Source organism: Osmerus mordax, chromosome 10 (assembly GCF_038355195.1).
Source record: "Osmerus mordax isolate fOsmMor3 chromosome 10, fOsmMor3.pri, whole genome shotgun sequence".
NCBI lineage: Eukaryota > Metazoa > Chordata > Actinopteri > Osmeriformes > Osmeridae > Osmerus > Osmerus mordax.
In genome coordinates this window covers 5,869,865-5,889,445 of record NC_090059.1, presented here as the reverse complement: position 1 = coordinate 5,889,445, position 19,581 = coordinate 5,869,865, and the positions used below count along the sequence as shown (strand labels likewise).

At 38.1% G+C, this 19,581-nt stretch overlaps 2 protein-coding genes across 6 annotated transcripts in view; one reads left to right on the top strand and one right to left on the bottom strand.

Moving 5' to 3' along the window:
• Nucleotides 1-745, bottom strand: part of zdhhc6 (zinc finger DHHC-type palmitoyltransferase 6) — a 33,745-nt gene extending 33,000 nt beyond the window's left edge. Inside the window, exon 1 of the mRNA XM_067245197.1 lies at nucleotides 731-745. The gene's annotated coding sequence lies outside the window, so the exon portion shown is untranslated. The remainder of the gene's footprint in view (nucleotides 1-730) is intronic.
• Nucleotides 1-19,581, top strand: part of vti1a (vesicle transport through interaction with t-SNAREs 1A) — a 127,436-nt gene that overhangs the window by 14,116 nt on the left and 93,739 nt on the right. For all 5 annotated transcript variants that reach the window (XM_067245202.1, XM_067245205.1, XM_067245199.1 and 2 more), the window contains exons 2-4: nucleotides 2,052-2,110; nucleotides 2,993-3,103; nucleotides 18,816-18,893. In XM_067245202.1, the coding sequence (XP_067101303.1) occupies nucleotides 2,052-2,110; nucleotides 2,993-3,103; nucleotides 18,816-18,893 (248 nt within the window). The remainder of the gene's footprint in view (nucleotides 1-2,051; nucleotides 2,111-2,992; nucleotides 3,104-18,815; nucleotides 18,894-19,581) is intronic.

The following is a 19,581-nucleotide window of genomic DNA, read 5'->3' as shown; positions in this document are numbered from 1 at the left end:
TTACAGGCAACATAAAAAAAGGTGATTGAAATTAGGTTATTGAGTGGTACAACAATGCTGAATGTGCTTGACTGAGTGTTTGTGGATATAGGACATCTACAATATCCTATACACCAAATGGAACACTGTGGTCATGTTTTACTAAGATTACTGTTGCCTACTTTGTTTGTTCTACTGTACCTTGTAGTTCTAGAGTAGAAGTACATTTAGTATTGAACTTGTCAATATGTTCTTAACAGTACAATATCCCCCCAGGAGTCTTCTAAGCACTTTTCAACACTAGCATAACAATTATAGAATTCCTCAACAATGGACATTGTTTTCATTCCATTTAATTTCTGTTTCTGTGGAACCTGAAAGGCTATAATGTGCTTGAGTATACATACAGACATACAGTCCAGGACCCTATTATTATTGTTAGGCTATGGATTTTTCTTGCTTGTATTTACTTTTTAGATTTTTCCAATGCCAAATTTGAATATGTAGATGTTTAACTGGTCATGGTAATGAATTGACTTATTGGTGGAAACAAAGTTCTTCCAAAAAAGTAATTCCTTCACCCACCATGTGGAGTGTATTAATACAAGCTCATGTAAATATACACAAAGCCAGTCAACCCATCATACCAATCTGTAATTGTCCTCCACTTTTGCCAGAATAGTGTGCTCTTAAATTTAAATTATTTTCAGACTCATGAAGACATTTCTCATTTCCTTTTTTTATATCTCACCCGCTGAAGTGGTTAAATCGTGTCCATGTGTTGACAGCCCTCCATTTCATACCATGACAATGGCTTCGACAAAAAGCTTTTGTCGCTGTTGTTGTGCCATTGCTCAATGTCACACATGCACAATTGCTGATAGTGGCTATTGCGCAAGAATAAATGTTGTTGACTGTGTTGGCCAAGTCTTCAGCATTCACAGGAGAATCAAATGGACACATTTTTATTTGGCTTTGTTACTGTTCCAAAACTTGGTAGGGTTTAAATAAGAACACAATACGATTCAAGGTCTCACTTTATTAAACATAAATGTATTTTCTCAGTCTTACAAGTGTTTACGGAAACTGAAGACCTGTCAATCATTGCAGATTAAATATTGAGTGCTGATGAAAAGCACTCTGCTTGCAGAGAGCAGCTATTTTTCCTTTTTGTGCTATGTTTACAAAACTACTAGGCTTTTCGTCCCTTGGTCAGCGGAGCGTCTGATAAATATCCATGCATATTTCAGGCCTCTCTAGCTTGGACCTGTGTTAGAGCGAGCCACACTGTCTCACCTTATGGAGAATCGCCTCTGGCTGTTTACTGTGTAGCTTGTGAGGTTGGACACAGGTTTTAAAAATGGATTTGATGACTAGAAAAAGGTAGTGTAGACCCAAAGGGTAAAAATGAAGATCCACTCTGATGTTTCACTTTTACGATTCCTTCACCAGTAGTCCTTGTGGTTTGCTCCTGAACTTGATGTTTCTTCAAGTGCATTCCACTTCTTTAATGTGAAATGATTTGTCAAACTTTGGTCAACTGAATCCTTTTCTTTGCAAATGGGGCTCAATACTTGATGTCAGTTTGTTCTAGGCTGTACCAAAACATTTCCCTGAATGAAAATAGGACCCATAACTAAAATATGTAGTGTTGAATATTTCACTTATATACCGGTACTACCGTATGTAACTAAGCTAAGCATCAACCTTTTAAAACATTTTCATTTTGACTACAATTATCCAAATGTAATTATTTCATAAATTTGAAGAATTTTTTATGCCAGTGGGTATGTATATTTTTACTACTGGTATCTAGGCATATCTGACATCTTGTTTCTTTTTGAGTTGGCACATAGTGTCTCAGTGCTCCTCAACAAAGTCAACAAAGGCCTCATACACAGAATAAATAGGAAACATCAAATGTGAATCGGTGAGCGGAGAGAATGTGTAAATATATCTTCAAATGTTGATCCCCCTCCATCTCTCGCAGCATTGCGAGGGAGTTAGGTTGTTGTCATAAAGCGCTAGTCCTCCTTCAACTGATCAATATGTTTATTCTGCTTCCCTTTCAGAGGAGAAGACACAGCTGGTTCTTAATGTCGACAAACAGCTTGAAGAAGTCAGAGAGTTGGTATGTCTTTGATCAGTAATTTTTCACTTCCGATTTCCTAAACAATGAGTTTGGAATGGGGTGGGGGAAAACACAGACAACATCACCTGTGTTATCTGAGTGGTGACACGATACACACGCACATTTCACGTGTGGTGTCTTCTGTGGTTGCTGTGAGATTATGTCCTGATAATTCACTTTTATGTGACACCCCCCTGACATATTTCAAGACGGTGGAAGGAGTCTTCACATCTCATTTGCTAGAGTGATTGAAGAGAACTACCATTTCGATTTTAGTTAACTTATTATGTCAGACTGATTACGGTCTTACAAATTCCCTGCTGAGTGTTTTTTCTCTCTTTTCCTCACAAGTAGGCCTGTGCTGTCTTCATTCCAAATGACATTTGTGTGCCTCAACAGATATGTTTAAAACCAAGACCTTTCAATTTTATTGTATCTTGTTTATTCATTCATACTTTTCAGTGCCTTGCGACAGTCATGGTTTTCTAAGTAAACATGGAAGTGTTACAGTGCAAGCTGCGTATGTTGAGAATTTATTTATTCTGTATTAAAATATGTTTTTCAGCATGAGCAGCTCTCTATAAGGAAAACAATTTTACAATACAATTGCTATGCAATTTACAATACAGCTTTTTCTTTTTATAGAGCTATACTGTGTGGGTAGGTATGGGTATATTATGTAGGTACAGCATCTTGTCTAGGCTAATATTTACTGAAATCATATTACAGTCTTAAATGACTAAATAAGGCACAACTTGCAATAATATAGTTTGCTAGTCATATACAACTAAATCATTGTTGCTTTGAGCCTATCATTTGTCATCTTGAGGATACCTTTTATGGGGTCATTTATTGGTGAATTATCTGATTGCGGGATTATAGCTGGAGCAGATGGACCTGGAGGTACGAGAGATCCCCATCCAGAGCAGAGGCATGTACAACAGCAGATTAAAAAGCTACAAGCAGGAGATGGAGAAGCTGGAGAAAGACTTTGTAAGTGGTTACCATCGTTTTACCATCTGTCCACAAATGCTGATGCAGACAGTAGGCTATGTGGTGATTACATGAAAAGACACTAACGTACATTAGTTGATACTTGCAATCCTCCTCATATTTTTGTGCTTGCGTCTCTTCTTATTTTTGTGATGTTTTTCTCTGTCTTTTTTTCTCCCTCACACATACACATACTTACTCAAAAACTGAAGGTCAGCAGTACGACCACTGTGTTTAATTCAGAGCCTGTTTTTGAAAGCCCAAGCGATGTCCATGGAGAGCAGGCATGTGTTGATGCTACAGATAGTAGCCTTGTTTAGTAATTCATAAATCATAGCCTGTCTATCCCAAATCCACACCTCTACCTATATAAAACCTTAATAAGGAGCCCAGCCATATGTTTTGAAGCATGTTCTCGACTTTCTCTTTATCTGTCTAACCACTAGCGACTCTGATCCATCTCGTGTTGGCCTAAATTTCCCGTTGATACAGTTAATATAACATTTTCACATTGCTGTGTTTTACCCTGTTGGATGGTGTTTTCTGTACATCTGTTTAACTTTCCTTGTCAATTTATACCCAACTAAATAGGTGTTACTCTTTCTTACAAGACTAGTTCAGATGACTTTGTGTTGGTTTTCATATACAGCACAACTGCTGAAAGTGGTGCTTGACACTAATGTGTATGCAATACAGACATGCAGTATATGTGATATCAGTGCTTCCATTGTGGAGTCATTGCCTCAGGTCTCCAAACATGAAAGAAACAAATAAATAAACACTTGTTAGAGATCTGAAATTAGTGATCTATCGCTACGCCACAGAGACTCGTTACCTCAGATCACAGAGGAGATCTACTCTGAGAGGGTTCGCTTTCCTCACGGTGGGCATTTAATTGGCTGATGATTAATCTTTCCCTTCTCCCCTCTTGACTCTTGCAGTGGTTAATTATCAAGCAATTAACACCTGCTGTGGAGGATATTGCTGTTAATTTGCTTTCTTCACATTTATTTACGGGGTTATCCTGATTTCTTCTGAGAGGTTATTTTGTATTGTAACGTTGACATTGTTTTGCGTAAACAAAATATTTCATGCACTAGTTAACAGTAAACAGTTTACATTTTTTTGTTTCTAGTGTCCTGGGGTTTTTATGTAGTTTGTCTCTTGTGGAGATTTAAGAGATGGTGAAACATTTAACAGAGTTGGTGTTTTTCTTGGCTTACACAAGGTTGCTTGAAACACCTCCAGTCCATTCCCTACCTTTGAGAAAATGACTGTCAGCCGTTTAAACAGTTAGTTATGCTAAGAGAACTTATATCGCTCCATTGACAAGTGTTAACTTCCTTGAAGGCGGGTACTCTGTTGAAGTTTAAAACTATTGGATCTGCCCAGAGCCACTCTGATCTGCCATAACCATAACCAATCGCTAGCGTTCGCCTTAGCCAACTCCTTCACCACGGAGCTAGCTGCCGTAGCTGGAAAATCAAACTTTTCCCGAACCCCGTGGAGAGGAGGGCCACAACATCATGACCACCAACAAAACTCAGCAAGGATTGTTCTTGCTCCGGCTTTATTTTATGGATGTTCGGCAGCATTGCCACAACCGCAGAATAGCTTCGCTCGCATCTTTCTCCGCCGCCATTACTGAACTACAACTCAAACTAGTGCACAACATCAAAGTCATCGTTCTCAGCCACTCCCTCTGTTCGCTGATTGGACCTACCAAAAAATTGTTTCTGAAAACCGACTGATGCACTGAAATCCCAGACTTATTACAGAAGCAAAATCCAAATTGAGCGGAAGTACGTAGGAGGGCAGAGCCAGGCTAATATTACCATTCTTTGTAGTAAGTTATTATCCTGTGTTGTAATGTCTTCAACGTGCCAAAAATTCCAGGACAAACTACTTCATCTAGTAGTATTTAAGCCAGGATGCTTTTCTGGCTATTCCGACCAGTGAGCTTTTTCATAGTGTCAAGAAATCTATCTCGGAGACAGCGGTACAGTATAGAGGACACAATGGTATGACTCACCCTCACTGGTTGCCTTTACATGCAAACTGCCTGCAACAACATGTACTATGTAACCACAACAGTAGTACCTACGATGTTCAGCTGTTCAAAGTAGTTCAGGAGTAGAGAGACGAAGTACTGTAGGTCTTCAATGTGTAGTCCAAAACTTCCAGTTCTAGTTTTTCTGTACTGGTTCAAAGAAGGCAAAACATTTAACACACACATCTAAATATACAAATATAAGTATAAGTTATCTTGTTATTGATTTGGGGGGGACTAATGTAAATTGTTATGTCTTAGGATCAACTTTTTAAATGGCCTCTGTTTGTCTACACAAGGCAGCATGAAATAGCTCTCTATATAGGGGAGAAATTGTTGATTTGAGGTTTTGGTGAAGTATTCCTATGAGATAAGATAATCTTTTATTTGTCCCGCAATAGGGAAATTGCAGTTTGCAACAGCAGCAGGGTACAGAACAGCACTGAGTATAATTAAATATAGAAAATAGAAAATATACGACATACAAGATACAGGGAGTCAAATAAAATATGAAGATCTAAGGGTATAAAATTGTAAATAATATAATAATATATAAAGTAAGTGAGAGTTAAGTGAGAGTTAAGTGTGGTGGCTGCCGCTATGAATAAGTAATGAGTGACATACAGCCAAGTAATTGCACGTAAGAAAAAATATTGCACGTAATATTATTGAACCTACCGCTTCAATGACATTTAAATGGTTCGATAAATATCTCCAGTGCTTCTTATTAATTATTGGCATGCTGGAGTGATTGTGTTGCAAATGTTTTGATTAGACTAGACTACATGGAACGCAGCAAGCATAAACACAAATTCACAACTGTTAACATTGTTGTTAACCATGTTTTATTAAGCTAAAGAACTAAGTTCTCTATTGTTGAACAGGAGTTTACAAACTAAACTAGTAACTGAATCTGGTCACTTCCTTCTCCCTCATCTTTCTTTCAAGCAGTACCCACCTGAAAAGGATGTCTCTTCCTCTTATAAAAAGCCCAAGCTTTGTTGTGTATGATGGCCTTGTCCTCCTCTGCTCCTGGTCATCTCCCCTATTGGCATCCCCTTAACCCTTTCTCTCATCCACTCATTCATGTAGGGTTTGTCTTCCTGCTTCCTGCATGCTTGATCATGCCTGAACTCTATGCCTGGCATAGGGGGGTCTTTAGACCAGAAGCCCCCTGCAGTGGCGCATTACAACAACTGAAGCGCAGCCTGGCACAACCAAAAAGCCTCCTAAACTGAAAACCAAAGATTAAAAAAATAATAATATATATATATATTTGAAGCAACGCAGGTCGGGGGAAGCAGAATGTAATGCCTCTTAGCGATGACTTTGATCAGCTAGAAGAGAGGCCTAATTGAGGCTTAATTTTATTAAATACATTGGGTAAACAGACCTTCCCTCTTCAAAAGTAGAGACAAAGTTTGGTTCCACCAAAGAGAGCTGAGGTCCAACCTTAACCCTGACCGACATTCTGATGGAACATCTCTGAGTAGGCCGACTGTAAAATGTTTATATATTTGTAGAGGTGTTATTCATCAATTCACATGGTCTAGTTTGAACCTTTTGGACATCAGGTCTGTTTCCTTGCTAAACACCAGATGGCGATGTTGCTTAAGGAATGCAAGTGTTCAGTAGTGATATTTATGAACAATTGTCAGATGCATAACTTTTTTTAAACACGCTCCTTCTCAGTGTGGTTTTATCTGCAGAATAGTCTATGCTCCTTTTCAATAATGTTGACCAAGGCTAGCATTTACATATGTATAAATATGTATATTTCCACCTTAAACACAGTAATGTACTGTCCATGATTTCATCCAGTGTTCATCATCACAGGGTTCATCAACATTGTGAAAATAACTTTGTTTTGCTTTCACACGTTACACCTAATGCTGCAATGTTTGTTTTTCTCAGATATTTTTGGGGCTTTTGGCTTCATTTATCTTGATATCAGTCAGAGAGAGACAGGAAAGCAGGGAGAACGAGAGAGGGGGGCAACGTCCTTAGTCGAAATAGAACCCGGGCCCCTGCGGTAAGGCCTAGGTCCCTGTGGTTTGCTCTGCCTGGTGAGCCACCCACCCAAGCTGCAGTGGTTTTAATAATAAAAAAAAAGGTGAGCTCTGTATGCTAATGTGTGTATAAAAGTGGTACAACTTGACACGTATGATATGTGATATTTTACTAGAATGGTTTGCACATTCAGATGGTCAGGTCAAAGCAATTAGAAATGTGTTTCCTCTTGCAAAAACACCTAAATGAAATCAGTACTTATGGTAAAATATTACAAAACGTGTATTCCTTCAAGTAGGCTATCTGTAATACAAATGAGAATGTTTATTATGGATTCTGCTGGTGTGGTCTTTGACATTGAATACAAAACAAGATAAAGTGACTTTCATATAATGTGAAAAATAACATAGTTATTGCTGTGCATCTTAAAGAATACAACCTCTTATGAAAACAGTTAAATATTGCAGTCACAGTCAAGAAGGGAGCTCTGGCCCCTTTTTAACACCTTAAGACTGAAAGACTTCCAATGTCTACCGAGGGAGATAATTAATGCATTTTCAAAACATACGGTCAACCAGCCTTGAAATATTGAACAGTTTATTCACTTGATACTGCTTGGTAAATAGAAATGAAAAGCTTTCTAAACTGATCCTATATTATTATATATTTTTTTAACTATATTTCAGGGTCTCTAAAGTGATCATCAACAACTGTAAAAAAAAAAATGGAAATGTGCTCTCTGTTAGGGCAAATATTGAATGCCATAGAATCCCATGTGCACCTTAGGCTGCCTTTAGTATAGTCTGCTAAAGGGAAAAAACTGGTCTGGTTAAAAATAAAGGCAGAAAGAATTTGATCGATCATCTCTTTTGAGTTACCCATTTGAATCCCTCTGATGAAATGCTATGCAAAATGTATTGAAAAGTATTTAGGCTCTTTGTATAGACCTTTATTTTGCAGGGCACTGTATTAACTTGAAATGCAGTCTTGGAACAGCACTTGCATTGTCTAAGCTAGGTTTAGGTTGACATGCCCTCAGATTGAATCAGCCTAAAATTACTCTTAAATTGTAGCATACATTTGGAATACAGTTCCAAACAGAGACTTATCTACGACACCGGCTTTATTTGTCATTGGTTCATTGTCATTCATTAAGATTCACAAACTTTGTATAAGATTATTTATAATGTTATCATTATTTTATAATTTTTCCAAAGGCTTGGACATCTTAAGTGACCTGCAAGGAAAGCACGAACAATGTATGATTTAAAAAATAAAACATAAACAAACTTATAGTGTCATTGGCCATGGTCTACTCACGGTCATAGCAACACTAACTTTGCCAGTGATTAGAATAGTCAAGTCTTCTTCAGAGACTCATTTTGGATTTGCGGAGCATGGGCATAAACTGTTTACAAAGACACTTAATCAGAAACATCTTATTTTTTAAGAAAATGTATAACGTCATTAAGAATTCCTCACTTTTAAATTATGTTGGGTAGTGAGTGCAAAATCATACAATACAACATTGGTTGTGTATTTATAGTGTATAATATAATGTGCAAATATTTTATTATAAAAAAAAATATTTTGCATTTTGATTGATAAATAGAACTTACTTGACAGACACATTCATGATGCATGCAAGTCATTCATCACATGGGTCTTCATTGTTAAACAAACATGTACCCCCCCGCCCACCCCCGTTGTCTAATACAGGGACTTCTACAAACATAAAACATGACAGACAGACATTAGTTGGATGTAAGACACTGTAATTCCCCTTACTACGCTTGTTGTAACTAAAACATATTTGTTGTTGTACACCACTAAGCAGTTAATGCGATGCATTCTCGTGTTCTGTAGTCTAACAAGTGATCAATAGCACATAAGTCCAATCACATCCAGATTAAAAAGATCCAATTTCTTAAGGAAATAGTTGAGGGGATTTTTCACCCTTTACTCTGGGCTCAACGAAGAAGATTTTTTTAAATAAATCGATTATCTCATCTTATAAATTCTGCCTTTCATTTGAAAGCTGTTCTACACTGGTTCTTTCGTATGCTTCTTGTGGATTGTGAAGTTTTGGGCCCACTGTTATTTCTTTATAGACTCAAAGATGGAACTTCATGATTTATTACACACTAGTTCTTCATCTAATTTTGTTTTCAGTTTTGATGATGAAGTATTATGGTGCTGATGTGCTAATGTCGAGTTGGTTAAACCAAATGAGAGATAAGTGATGCTTTTCGATCAAAGTTGTGAAGGTTAATTCAAAGTAGCGAGAAAGATGTATCTTGGAATAGTTGACTTAGTATTGTGAAACCTTCCTAGTTTTTGATAAACATCAACCAACAACACCCACAGGGCCAGCGTAGGCTGTTATCAGTCGGATGGATGTCATTTTTGTCGTCTGTCATTATGATAGTGCTCCAAACTGAGAGGTCAATTTACTCCAGTACAGATCAGAGTAACAAAACTCTTCTCCTTCTCCTTAGTTATCCTTCTTCAAGTTCATAAATACACCCCCTCCCCCCCTCTATCATTATTAATACTTCACTGTGGAGAGGCGATGCATTACGCCGTAAGCATTGGTTTTATTTGGCAGTGTGCAAATTATCCCCTTATCTGTCCATATCATCGTTTCGTCTCGTTTATCTTCTTGTCCTCCAAAGTCACCACACTTCAACTCTGACAGCGATCAGTATACCTTTCAGACGTGTGCATGCTTGTGATTTCTGAAGTGAGGCCCTCCCAGGTCTTCTGTGTCCTCGGGGCCTGTGTGATTGAGTGACTCGAATGAGAGGGGGCCAAAGATAATAAGGGAAGGAATATAGAAAATAAAAAGAAGGGGCTATGATATATCATTCCTCCCCTTCTCCCCGTCCATTTTCTCATCTTTTGTCAGTGCTGTCCTCCCCCGATTTCCGTGCTCCAAACCTGTCCCATGCAGCAGCGTAAACTAGAAGTGACATGTGACACCCACACCCAAGTGATGCACTGACAAGCAGGACCAGAAAAGGTGACTTTTTTTTTTTCATTTTCTTTTTTTCCAGACTGGCTTTAATATGGGGGAGAATCATAAAGTATTTATGAAATGCATTATGAATCATCCAGTAGGCCTGTTTTGCCACAGTTTTTTGTGGGTTTTTGCTTTTTTTCAAACAAGTACTGGAGAGGCGAATGTGAAAGAGAGAAAAGTTGTGAACTTTTATATTTTAAGCATTTCTGTCTGAAATATAGTGTGCCTAATTGAATTAGGCCTAGTTATTTATACAGTTTGACATTTGTTCCATAAGAACCTAGAACACCTCAAAACCTACATATTATTCATTAAGTGTGCATAAATATTACATTTGGATGTGTATAGATACATTTATTGAATGTGTAGCAGTCTCTTAACCAACCATAATCTGTCATTACAGGAAATAAATATATATATCCACATTTTGATGTGGATAAATTCTATTATAAATCAATCCATGCCATTATCATAAAAAATGCACATAAATGGTAAAGTATCATGTTGGCTGGCTGAATTAACTTCGGTTGCACAGTAGATGTAGCTATCTAGCTCATCACTTTGTTGTCAGGTTTAACTCGATGAAGAGTTGTTAAAAATGACAAAAAGTGTTTGCTAATACCTAACACGGAGTCAGGTGGCTGAGCGGTTAGGGAATCGGGCTAGTAATCAGAAGGTTGCTGGTTCGATCCCGGCTCTGAAAATGACGTTGTGTCCTTGGGCAAGGCACTTCACCCTACTTGCCTCAGGGGAATGTCCCTGTACTTACTGTAAGTCGCTCTGGATAAGAGCGTCTGCTAAATGACTAAATGTAAATGTAATGTAATACCATTATCAACAACCACACCAACAACATAATCTTACCAGGTTAGTTGCCAAACATGTAGGGAAAGTATAGCATGTTTGCACCTTACTTTGTTATTCATATGTTTCTGTCAAAGTGAGAGTGAGGCTTCCTCTCCCAATTACTCTATAGCACTTCTTGTAATGCGATATAGCAAAATTTGTTGTGCATATTACACATTTGATGCTGCAAGCATTGCCCTGCAAAAAGTTGAGGGGGTGGGATTCTCTAATATGATGCGTCATGTCTTTAAATGGATGTGTGCTTGTGTACTTCCAGCCACTATTTTCGTCTTAGTAAACCGTGCAAGTAAGAGCTAGGTGTGGTGTTTTCTCATATTGCTGACATCAGTATATTACACACTTAAGATGCATTTATGTGCAATTGTGGATGTGTATAGGTAGACAATAACTACCTCCTCCTGCCATAGAACACCTCAATTCCTAACCTTTTTATCTACTGTTATTCTGAATGTAATAGCTAAATATTTATCCACAGTAATTGTAATTAAACTAGGCAAAATATTTTTATCAGATGAAAATGTATATATGGTTAAGGTTTCCCCATCAAACATGAATTTGTCTACTTTCGACTTCCTTGTCAGTCTAACGAGGAACATGAGAAAAGCAAAGAGGAAAAAGGCGTTTACTAAATGCAATTTTGGCTTTTCTCAGACAGTTTTTGAAGCCTGCGGTGAAATCTTGCTGTGGCCTTGATCAGAATTACACTGTAGAGGATGAATTAAGGATTTGTTCAGTCATCTCAGAGGTTGAACCTGCCAATTAGAGCATCAGCTTGCTTCAGCAGCCATTAAGCAGTTTATCTGCCGAACTGTGCTAATGCACTTAAGAGTTGTTATTTGATCAGTGCATGTGGTTTGTGATAACTGGTACATTAAAAAAAGCCAAGACACAGAATCCTAGGTGTTATTATATTTACCTGGTGTTGATATGGAACCTGTGTAACGATCAGTCTCATACAGCAAGTCATTCACCTGCATAGACTAATTACCATATCTGGAATGTGCCTTCAGACTCGCATCCAAACCTCAATGGCTCATCTAATCCTATAAACAACTCCTCTCCATTCCACTACAAAACCTGTGGAGTCCCATAGAGAGTGGAAGTGTGTACGGTGGTTCAGGGGGACAAATGTTGGAATAGCTCTGGAAAGGACATTCAGACCTCATCTGCATTTGAATGGGGCTCTATCCAGCTAAATAAGAAAGTGTACATAAATATATAGCATTAATGATGTAGCTAAGCCCTCATGCATGCTGCTGTATTCTCATGCTAATGAGGGAGGTATTGAGTGGAGACAATTGTCATCTTCCTCCAAAGAAAGATGAGGGAGAGAGAGGAAGGTGGTCTTCTGCACATTTCCATAGACAGACAAAGACGGTGTCCACTGCCCCCAATACGCACACAAACATTGACACACACTGTAACCATCCTATAAATGAGTCCACATGTCTTTATGTCTAGCATATCCATTTTGATATTACAGTCTGAGAATAAACATCAAATACAAATCTTATATCAAGGTCTGGAGAGAATCCCCGCCTAAACAGAGGAAAGGTTAAAAGTTACGTTTTTTTTTTTTTTTTTTTTTTTTTTTTAAGAAAAGCGGATGGGGGGGGGAGACTGAAATTATTCTCAGTGGAGGGTTCAATGAACCATATGTAGGTAGCCACAGGCTAATGGGCCGATTGGTCCCTGGTATCCCCTCTCCAGGTATCCCCCCCATAACACACACACAGACTCTCTCCTTCCACATCCCTTCCGCTCTGAAATCCCTCCACCACTTCCCTCTAATCTCACCTTTTCTCTGGCGATGACCCGGGGAGGCCCACTTTATTCCCCACTGCACGCCAGAAGCCAGCGTTGTGATCGGAGCCCCGGCCCTGCTCTGGTTCCCCCCTCGCTCGGCTACTTCCCCGACGGCTCTGCTCTATTGATTTACTGCTCCACCATGGCTGTCTGCCTGTGTGCTTGCACCACCAGTCCCCGGCCCCTCTCCTCTAGCTACCTCTCCTGCTCTTCCTCGCGTAACCTGGGATTCATGTTCTGGGAAAAAGAGAAAGAATGGAGGAGACGGGCGAAAGAGAAGCAGAGCCTTTGATTTTTCATTAGAAGTGCTTCCATATTTTAATATTGGGATTAATCGGCCCTCCATGCCTTAAAGAAATAACCATTGAGAGACGATTCCCTGGCCTTCAAAAAGTATATGGCGTTTCCTCAATCAAAGCCCCTCGAATTTGCTCTTTTGTTTGGAGTTCAATTGCGATCGTTTTCCTCTCCTCTCTCTCTCTCTGTCTCTCGCCCTCTTGCTTTGCTGGTACAGTCGTTAGGCTTATTGACTGATCTCAGCTCTACTTAACAATAGAAACGACTTTGACAGGGAAATACAGCACATGTATCACAGAGGTGGTGGAAAAAAAAGCTTCCATTGCAGCCATAGCCTATGTTCCGTGACAAAACAAAAGGCAAGGTCTTTCCCCAGAGATGAAATGTTAAATGTTTCTGCATGCAGCATAATACTATTTTGTAAATCGTTGGATACGTGTTGTAAGACAACATTTCTGAACAATTTTGGACTTCTTAATGTGTTGTTTTTACATCTGTGAAAAGATTGACTTTTGGATTATGAAAAATACAAAGTTTTTCTTTTTGCAAAAGCAATGCAGAAATATTACATTCATAGATAAACAGCTATTGTTTCATTATAAGGTAAGGTTTCTGAAGAGCATAGAGTTGTGTGCACTTTAAAATAAAACCTCTGTTTAGATTTGTTGCATATTAGCTAGCCTACTGTGTCTCAAGTTTATGATGTGAGTGTATTGTATGAGTGTCTCTGTGATAGCTTCCTTGCGAGACACTTATTTTTGTAATGGAAGTGGAACACAATGCCTTGTATTTGTTGGAGCCACAACTCCACCAACCTGTGAGCTAATGAGAGGCCCCATGCTGATATCTAAGTCTTGGGTTTCCTATACTGATGCTGTTATATTAAAACAGGAACACACAAGGCTGGTGGGCTGGAGTGCACACCCCAATGCACTCATCCACACGCATAAGGAGATTTTTCATAGCACACAAGGGGTCGTATGCTTGTACGTCCGTTTATCCCAAACTTACACAGACATACACACACCCTCTGAAGATAGACAAGAGGAGTAAGTTTTGATGACACCAAAGACCAAAAAGAAAGGCATAAACAGAGAATCTGCATCAATCAAATCGTCAATGCTTCACTATCGGAAAATGTATCAAACGCATAAAGAAGGAGAACTTACTTAATTGACCAACCCCAGACAATTTGTTTGCTTTAAAGCAGTTAAAAAAACAACAGTTTTGTGTGTGTGTGTGTGTGTGTGTGTGTGTGTGTGTGTACCATTCTTTGTGCCGGTTGAGTGTGTTAACCCCCTGCCATGCTGAGATGCATTATTGAAGACTCTGTTGTGATACTTCTGCCTGCTTAAAGGTCTCGGCTTTCTTTTAACGCAGCGCCACAGTACACCACCTCTGCCCTGCGTCTTGGAAACTATAGAGGAACCATTGGCACGGGTCCACACTTCAGCTGAGGAAAAAAATCACTGAGAGATGAGAGGAAATTATGTCACGTTTAAGATTAATTTATTTCACATTTGTTGCACATTTTTTTTTTCAATTTTTATGTTCTCATTTATTGTCCTAATGGTTTGTATTCCGTTTTGTATTTAGTTTTTATGATAGTAATATTTGCTTCAAGTAATAATCAAAATCATGATATTATTAACATCATAATCATAATGAGTGAATGATGTAATAATTAATTCCAACACTATTTTCTTAGTGGTTCATAAACATTTGCAGGAAATGAAAGGTTAAATGCCAATTTAAGAGTGGCATGAAACCCAATTTTCAGAATGGTGAGTTGCTCTGCCGATGTTGAGAAACACGTAATGAAACACGCGTTTGTAAATTAAATACCATTAATTACTCTTTATGCCATACCACCATCTCAGTGTGGCAAAATGAAAAGGCAAGAATGAAGAGGAAAAAGCATGTGCAGATATCTTCAGGGCCCCTCATTATTCTCTGCCCCTGGGTATTTTCACGCCTTTTATTTTCTATCTAATGAACTGTTTACATTTCAGTTTTCCAGGCACCACAATTATTTGAGATGTCCTTGTCGCTGGTCGCAGTGAGCATACAGAAAGTAAGGTAGTTGGAGGGCAATAAAACATGTTTATCATAAATATAATTGTATTTTATATATATTGTATTAATTATTCTGTTAATGAGTAGAACGTAGGGTGCAAAAATCAAGACTGAGAGTCATCAGTCACTTCATTGTAAAAAAATATTGCTTAGATTTACAATTATTTATTTTATTCCTGTCATTTTTATTTGATTAAACAGTAGGATCTTTTATATATATATATATATAAGTTTTTTAAAGATTTGCACTTATGGTCTTAATTAGCATATCTGATTAGCATATCTGATATCAATTTGTATGCAATGTATATTTAACTACATTTTGATGGGTTGAAAAGGATCTCTGTTTTTCCAACAGAGGTAAAACACATGTGTTTTTGACAGGACACTATGCACCTCAGTCTTTAAATTGATGGGATGTGTAGAGTTTTAAAAGCTGGGGGACCACTTTGCATAAAGTTAAGATGGACCTTTGTTCTTTTTTTTGTGCCTCCGGGAATAGAAGTAAATTCTCACCCAAGATTAGAAAAAGTGACAAAAGAAAAACCTTTCAAAAGGATGAAATCTTTCTTTTATAATTGTTTTCCATGGCAATAAGCTATCTTCTAAAAGTGCACATTCTTTTTAGATTACAAAGCCTCCTCTTCTGCTTCCATGATGCTTTATTTTCATTCATTCCCCTTCTCAATCATACATAACAACTTGAATAAGAAAGTTTCAACTAATTGATTATATAAAAAATTACTCTGTCTTCTCTATGCATTATACAGCCTTCAATATATATCCTTCTACCCTAGATATCTGGGGAAATACTAATCGTACATGATGCTCTGTCTCATGCTCTGTCATGAGATGAAACAACATTTCATAGGCAATTGTCTTGTCTTCCAATAATTGACCTCATATATCCTATGTCCAAACCTTACATAAATAAGGTCCAACCATTTCAGTTTATTTATAATAACCCAATGGGTAATCATAGTCTGTCAATGGGTGATGCTTGTTTTGTATTCAATGGCGAGGGAATAATCTCTTGTTTTCCAGAGGGGAACTCTAACTTCAAGTCAACAGGAACAAGAAGTAGCTCTTAGTAGTAGTAGGTCTTCTATTTTAGATTATTATTATTTTATTTTTTTCCATTCCTTGTAGTTTTTGTTGTCATTTGTGTTCATTCATTTCAAAAGCTGTCAATATGCAGCTGTAAAAAACAGTCATTTAGATCTACGTAAAATCGGCGTTGGGTTTAAAGAAGACATCACTCCTCACACTCAAATCAACCCCTATATCAAGCTTCTAGTTCTCAATTACTGTCATCCCGTCATTTCCTCAAGTGACACTGCAACTCTTAAAGAAGCTTGACTAAAATGTGGGGGTTTTCTTGCAAGGATGAATATACTCTGTCTGTGCTAGAGTCTATTTTCAGGTTTATGTTATTTTAGTTTTAGCTCACACAATGAACAATCATGTTAGCAGAACATTAATATCTTACAGCCCTTCTATCTAAATTACCTTTTATTCACCTGTAGATGCACCTGTATATTTCCCTTATAGAAGGGGTATACTTGAGTATATCAAATATACTTTTAAAATAAATAATAATCAGTAATTTTCATTGTGGAGGCTGAGTCCATGGTTATAATGCAACTGGACACTTTCTTTATCAATACATTTTTCTGGTCTTGACCTCATCAATCAGACATCAGTAATTATTGTTCAATTCCCAGGCTCTCAAAGTGACAATAACAGCCAAAATATAGCCACTTTGTTTGTTCCCCCACTCACTAAGATTTGCCACTTTAAGTTAAACACTATACAATTATTTTAGACTGGTTTTCGATGCTTAATTATTAAGCAAATTAATAATTTTTAGCTAAACTACATACATGAGAGGAATTCTTAATGTAATTATTCCCCTCATTTGTTCAATTCCCATGATGAACTAACAGAAAAAGTGAATATCCTTAGAAGAATGCCTCAGTTTCTACGTGAAAACAATGTCAGGGCAGATGAGGATTTCTGTATTTCTATTCTATGTCTACTAAGAAAACATCTAGGCAATGGATGGAAGCATTATCTATACATATGCAGTTGTAGTCAGTGAATGGTTTGTGACACATTTTGAGAGAGACATTGTGTATTGAGAAAAAAGCAGCTCACTGTGGTATTTTGGGAACACTAAGTTCAAAACCAGCCTAGCGCACCCTTTTTTGTTTTACTATTGCTTTTTATTGTAGCAATAATAGAAAAGTGCAACTCTAACCCCTAAACCTTTTACAAAAGCCTGACCGTAATCACTAAAGGAAAGTTGAATAGAAACGCATGGATGGGGAATTGTGCCCACATGCTACTTAACTGTCTAAGAATAACCATTGACACTGTACAAATTATAACTTTTGCATTTACATGTAGTAATATTTTGCTTCATGTAAGAACATTCATATTGATTAATACTTTAACAGAGGAAATTGTGCAACACTAATGCTCAGTAATTATAGCACATCTTATTTAAAGACTTTTTTTTGTGTTTTTTTCTGCAAATCTCTCTAAGAATGTTTAACCAAAACACAGTATGCTTTCTTTAAAATTCAGAATTAAAATTTAAAATGTCTTTAAAATCAGATTACCCCAGATCATCTGACTGAAAGTAAAGCCAACTATTTTGCCAAAGTTATTCTATTCAAAATAATTAGATAGTAAACCGAGCACTGAGTGCTCAACTCAAATCATTTATTCCTCTCCACTGCAAGAGATTGGCTGTCTTTTTGTTGTAGATTTTTTTAAGCATGCAAATGTATACTATATTAAATAAAAATGTTTCTGTTGTATTATGTTTGCAGAGAATATGTATCCCATGGATGTGTCTGTAAACTAACGGTATACACCATCTATTCCTTCAGAAATGGTGGTGGCGTAGTCTGAAGCGTGTATGAAACGATTGTGTCGGAGTGTTTGTCTTCTTTTGGACATTGCTTTCCCTCTCCTATCTGAAGGGGCATATGGGGAGAGGGTGAAGGAGAGAGATTGGGAGCCCAAATCTGATGGAATGCCAATGGGTGATGAATTATTCCCTGTTTAAGTCCCTGCATCGACAGTATCACAGAGCCTGGCACTGTACTGGGCTGACAGCCGTGACAACCCCCAGAGAAGATTTAGCCCTGCCAACTGATACTTCCCTTATACATCTCTGTCCTTGTCCATGCCCCTTCTATGCTGCTCCCTATACAGTGTATGACTCAATATGTGATATTATTTTTTAGACCTTCTACTATTAGAAGGTCTGAGAAAATATTGTTTCCCTTATAATTTTCACAGTAATGGATCACCTCAGGAGCAATATAAAGCTCAGACTGGAAGACCAGGCACATAATATCTGAAACACAGAACGTCTCGCCATCATTTGCTCGTTACACGTTTGCCTGTCTGTGTGATTCCGTTAGGGGGCTCTCGTGCTTTAGAAATGCCTAAATGTTTTTTTTTCCCCAAGTCAACTCTGTTAAGCCTTATTTTTCCTCTTGTTTTTTCCCTCCTCTGTTCTGCTCTCTTTCTCCTCTTCTCCTCTGTCCCACTTCCTCCTCTTCCTTTAGAAAAGGTCACGTATTGCCTACAGTGATGAGGTGCGGAACGAGCTCCTGGGGGAGGACCCGGGCTCCTCAGAGAGTCAGGTAAGGTGCTAATCAGTGGCCTGGCAGCTCCCTGTGTGGGTGGCTGGCCCCCAGTTGAGGGGATGGGGGTGGGGTGTCAAGGCCTGTCAGGGCCCTTCTTAGGGGCCACCAAGGGCCAACATAGCATTGGCACCAAGTCATGCGGAAGGAGGCCTGTTTAATGCAAAGCTGGCCAGGCTCTAAATGAATGGGCTCCAGGGTCTGGGCCTAGTGTCTGGGCAGCACCAGATTGGGTCAAAACCAAGCCCCACTTACCCCACCCCCTATCCTCACAGCTGTTCTCCAGCCGGCTGTGTACTTATCCCCTCCATCAAGATCCTTCACCAATGGAAGCACCTTCCCCCTTGGAAGACAGGCAGACACTTTCACACATATAAAACAAAATGAACAAAAAAACGTATTTGACCGATTTAAATACCCCACACAATACTGATAGTCAGAACAGATTCAGGATCAACCTTAGGTGCCTCAATTCCACATCAACATCAATTCTGTTTTGTTTTTTTCAACACAGCTCTATCATGTTTTCTTAACTTACATTCACTCTAAGAAATTACCATTAATCAAATTACCCTTGAAGAACATATAAATATCTGAAAATTATTATTATTCAAGTAAATGTTTTGGTTTTCTGAGGTTGCAGTCATATTAAATTCAAAGCATTTAAAAGCAACAGATGTGTAGCATA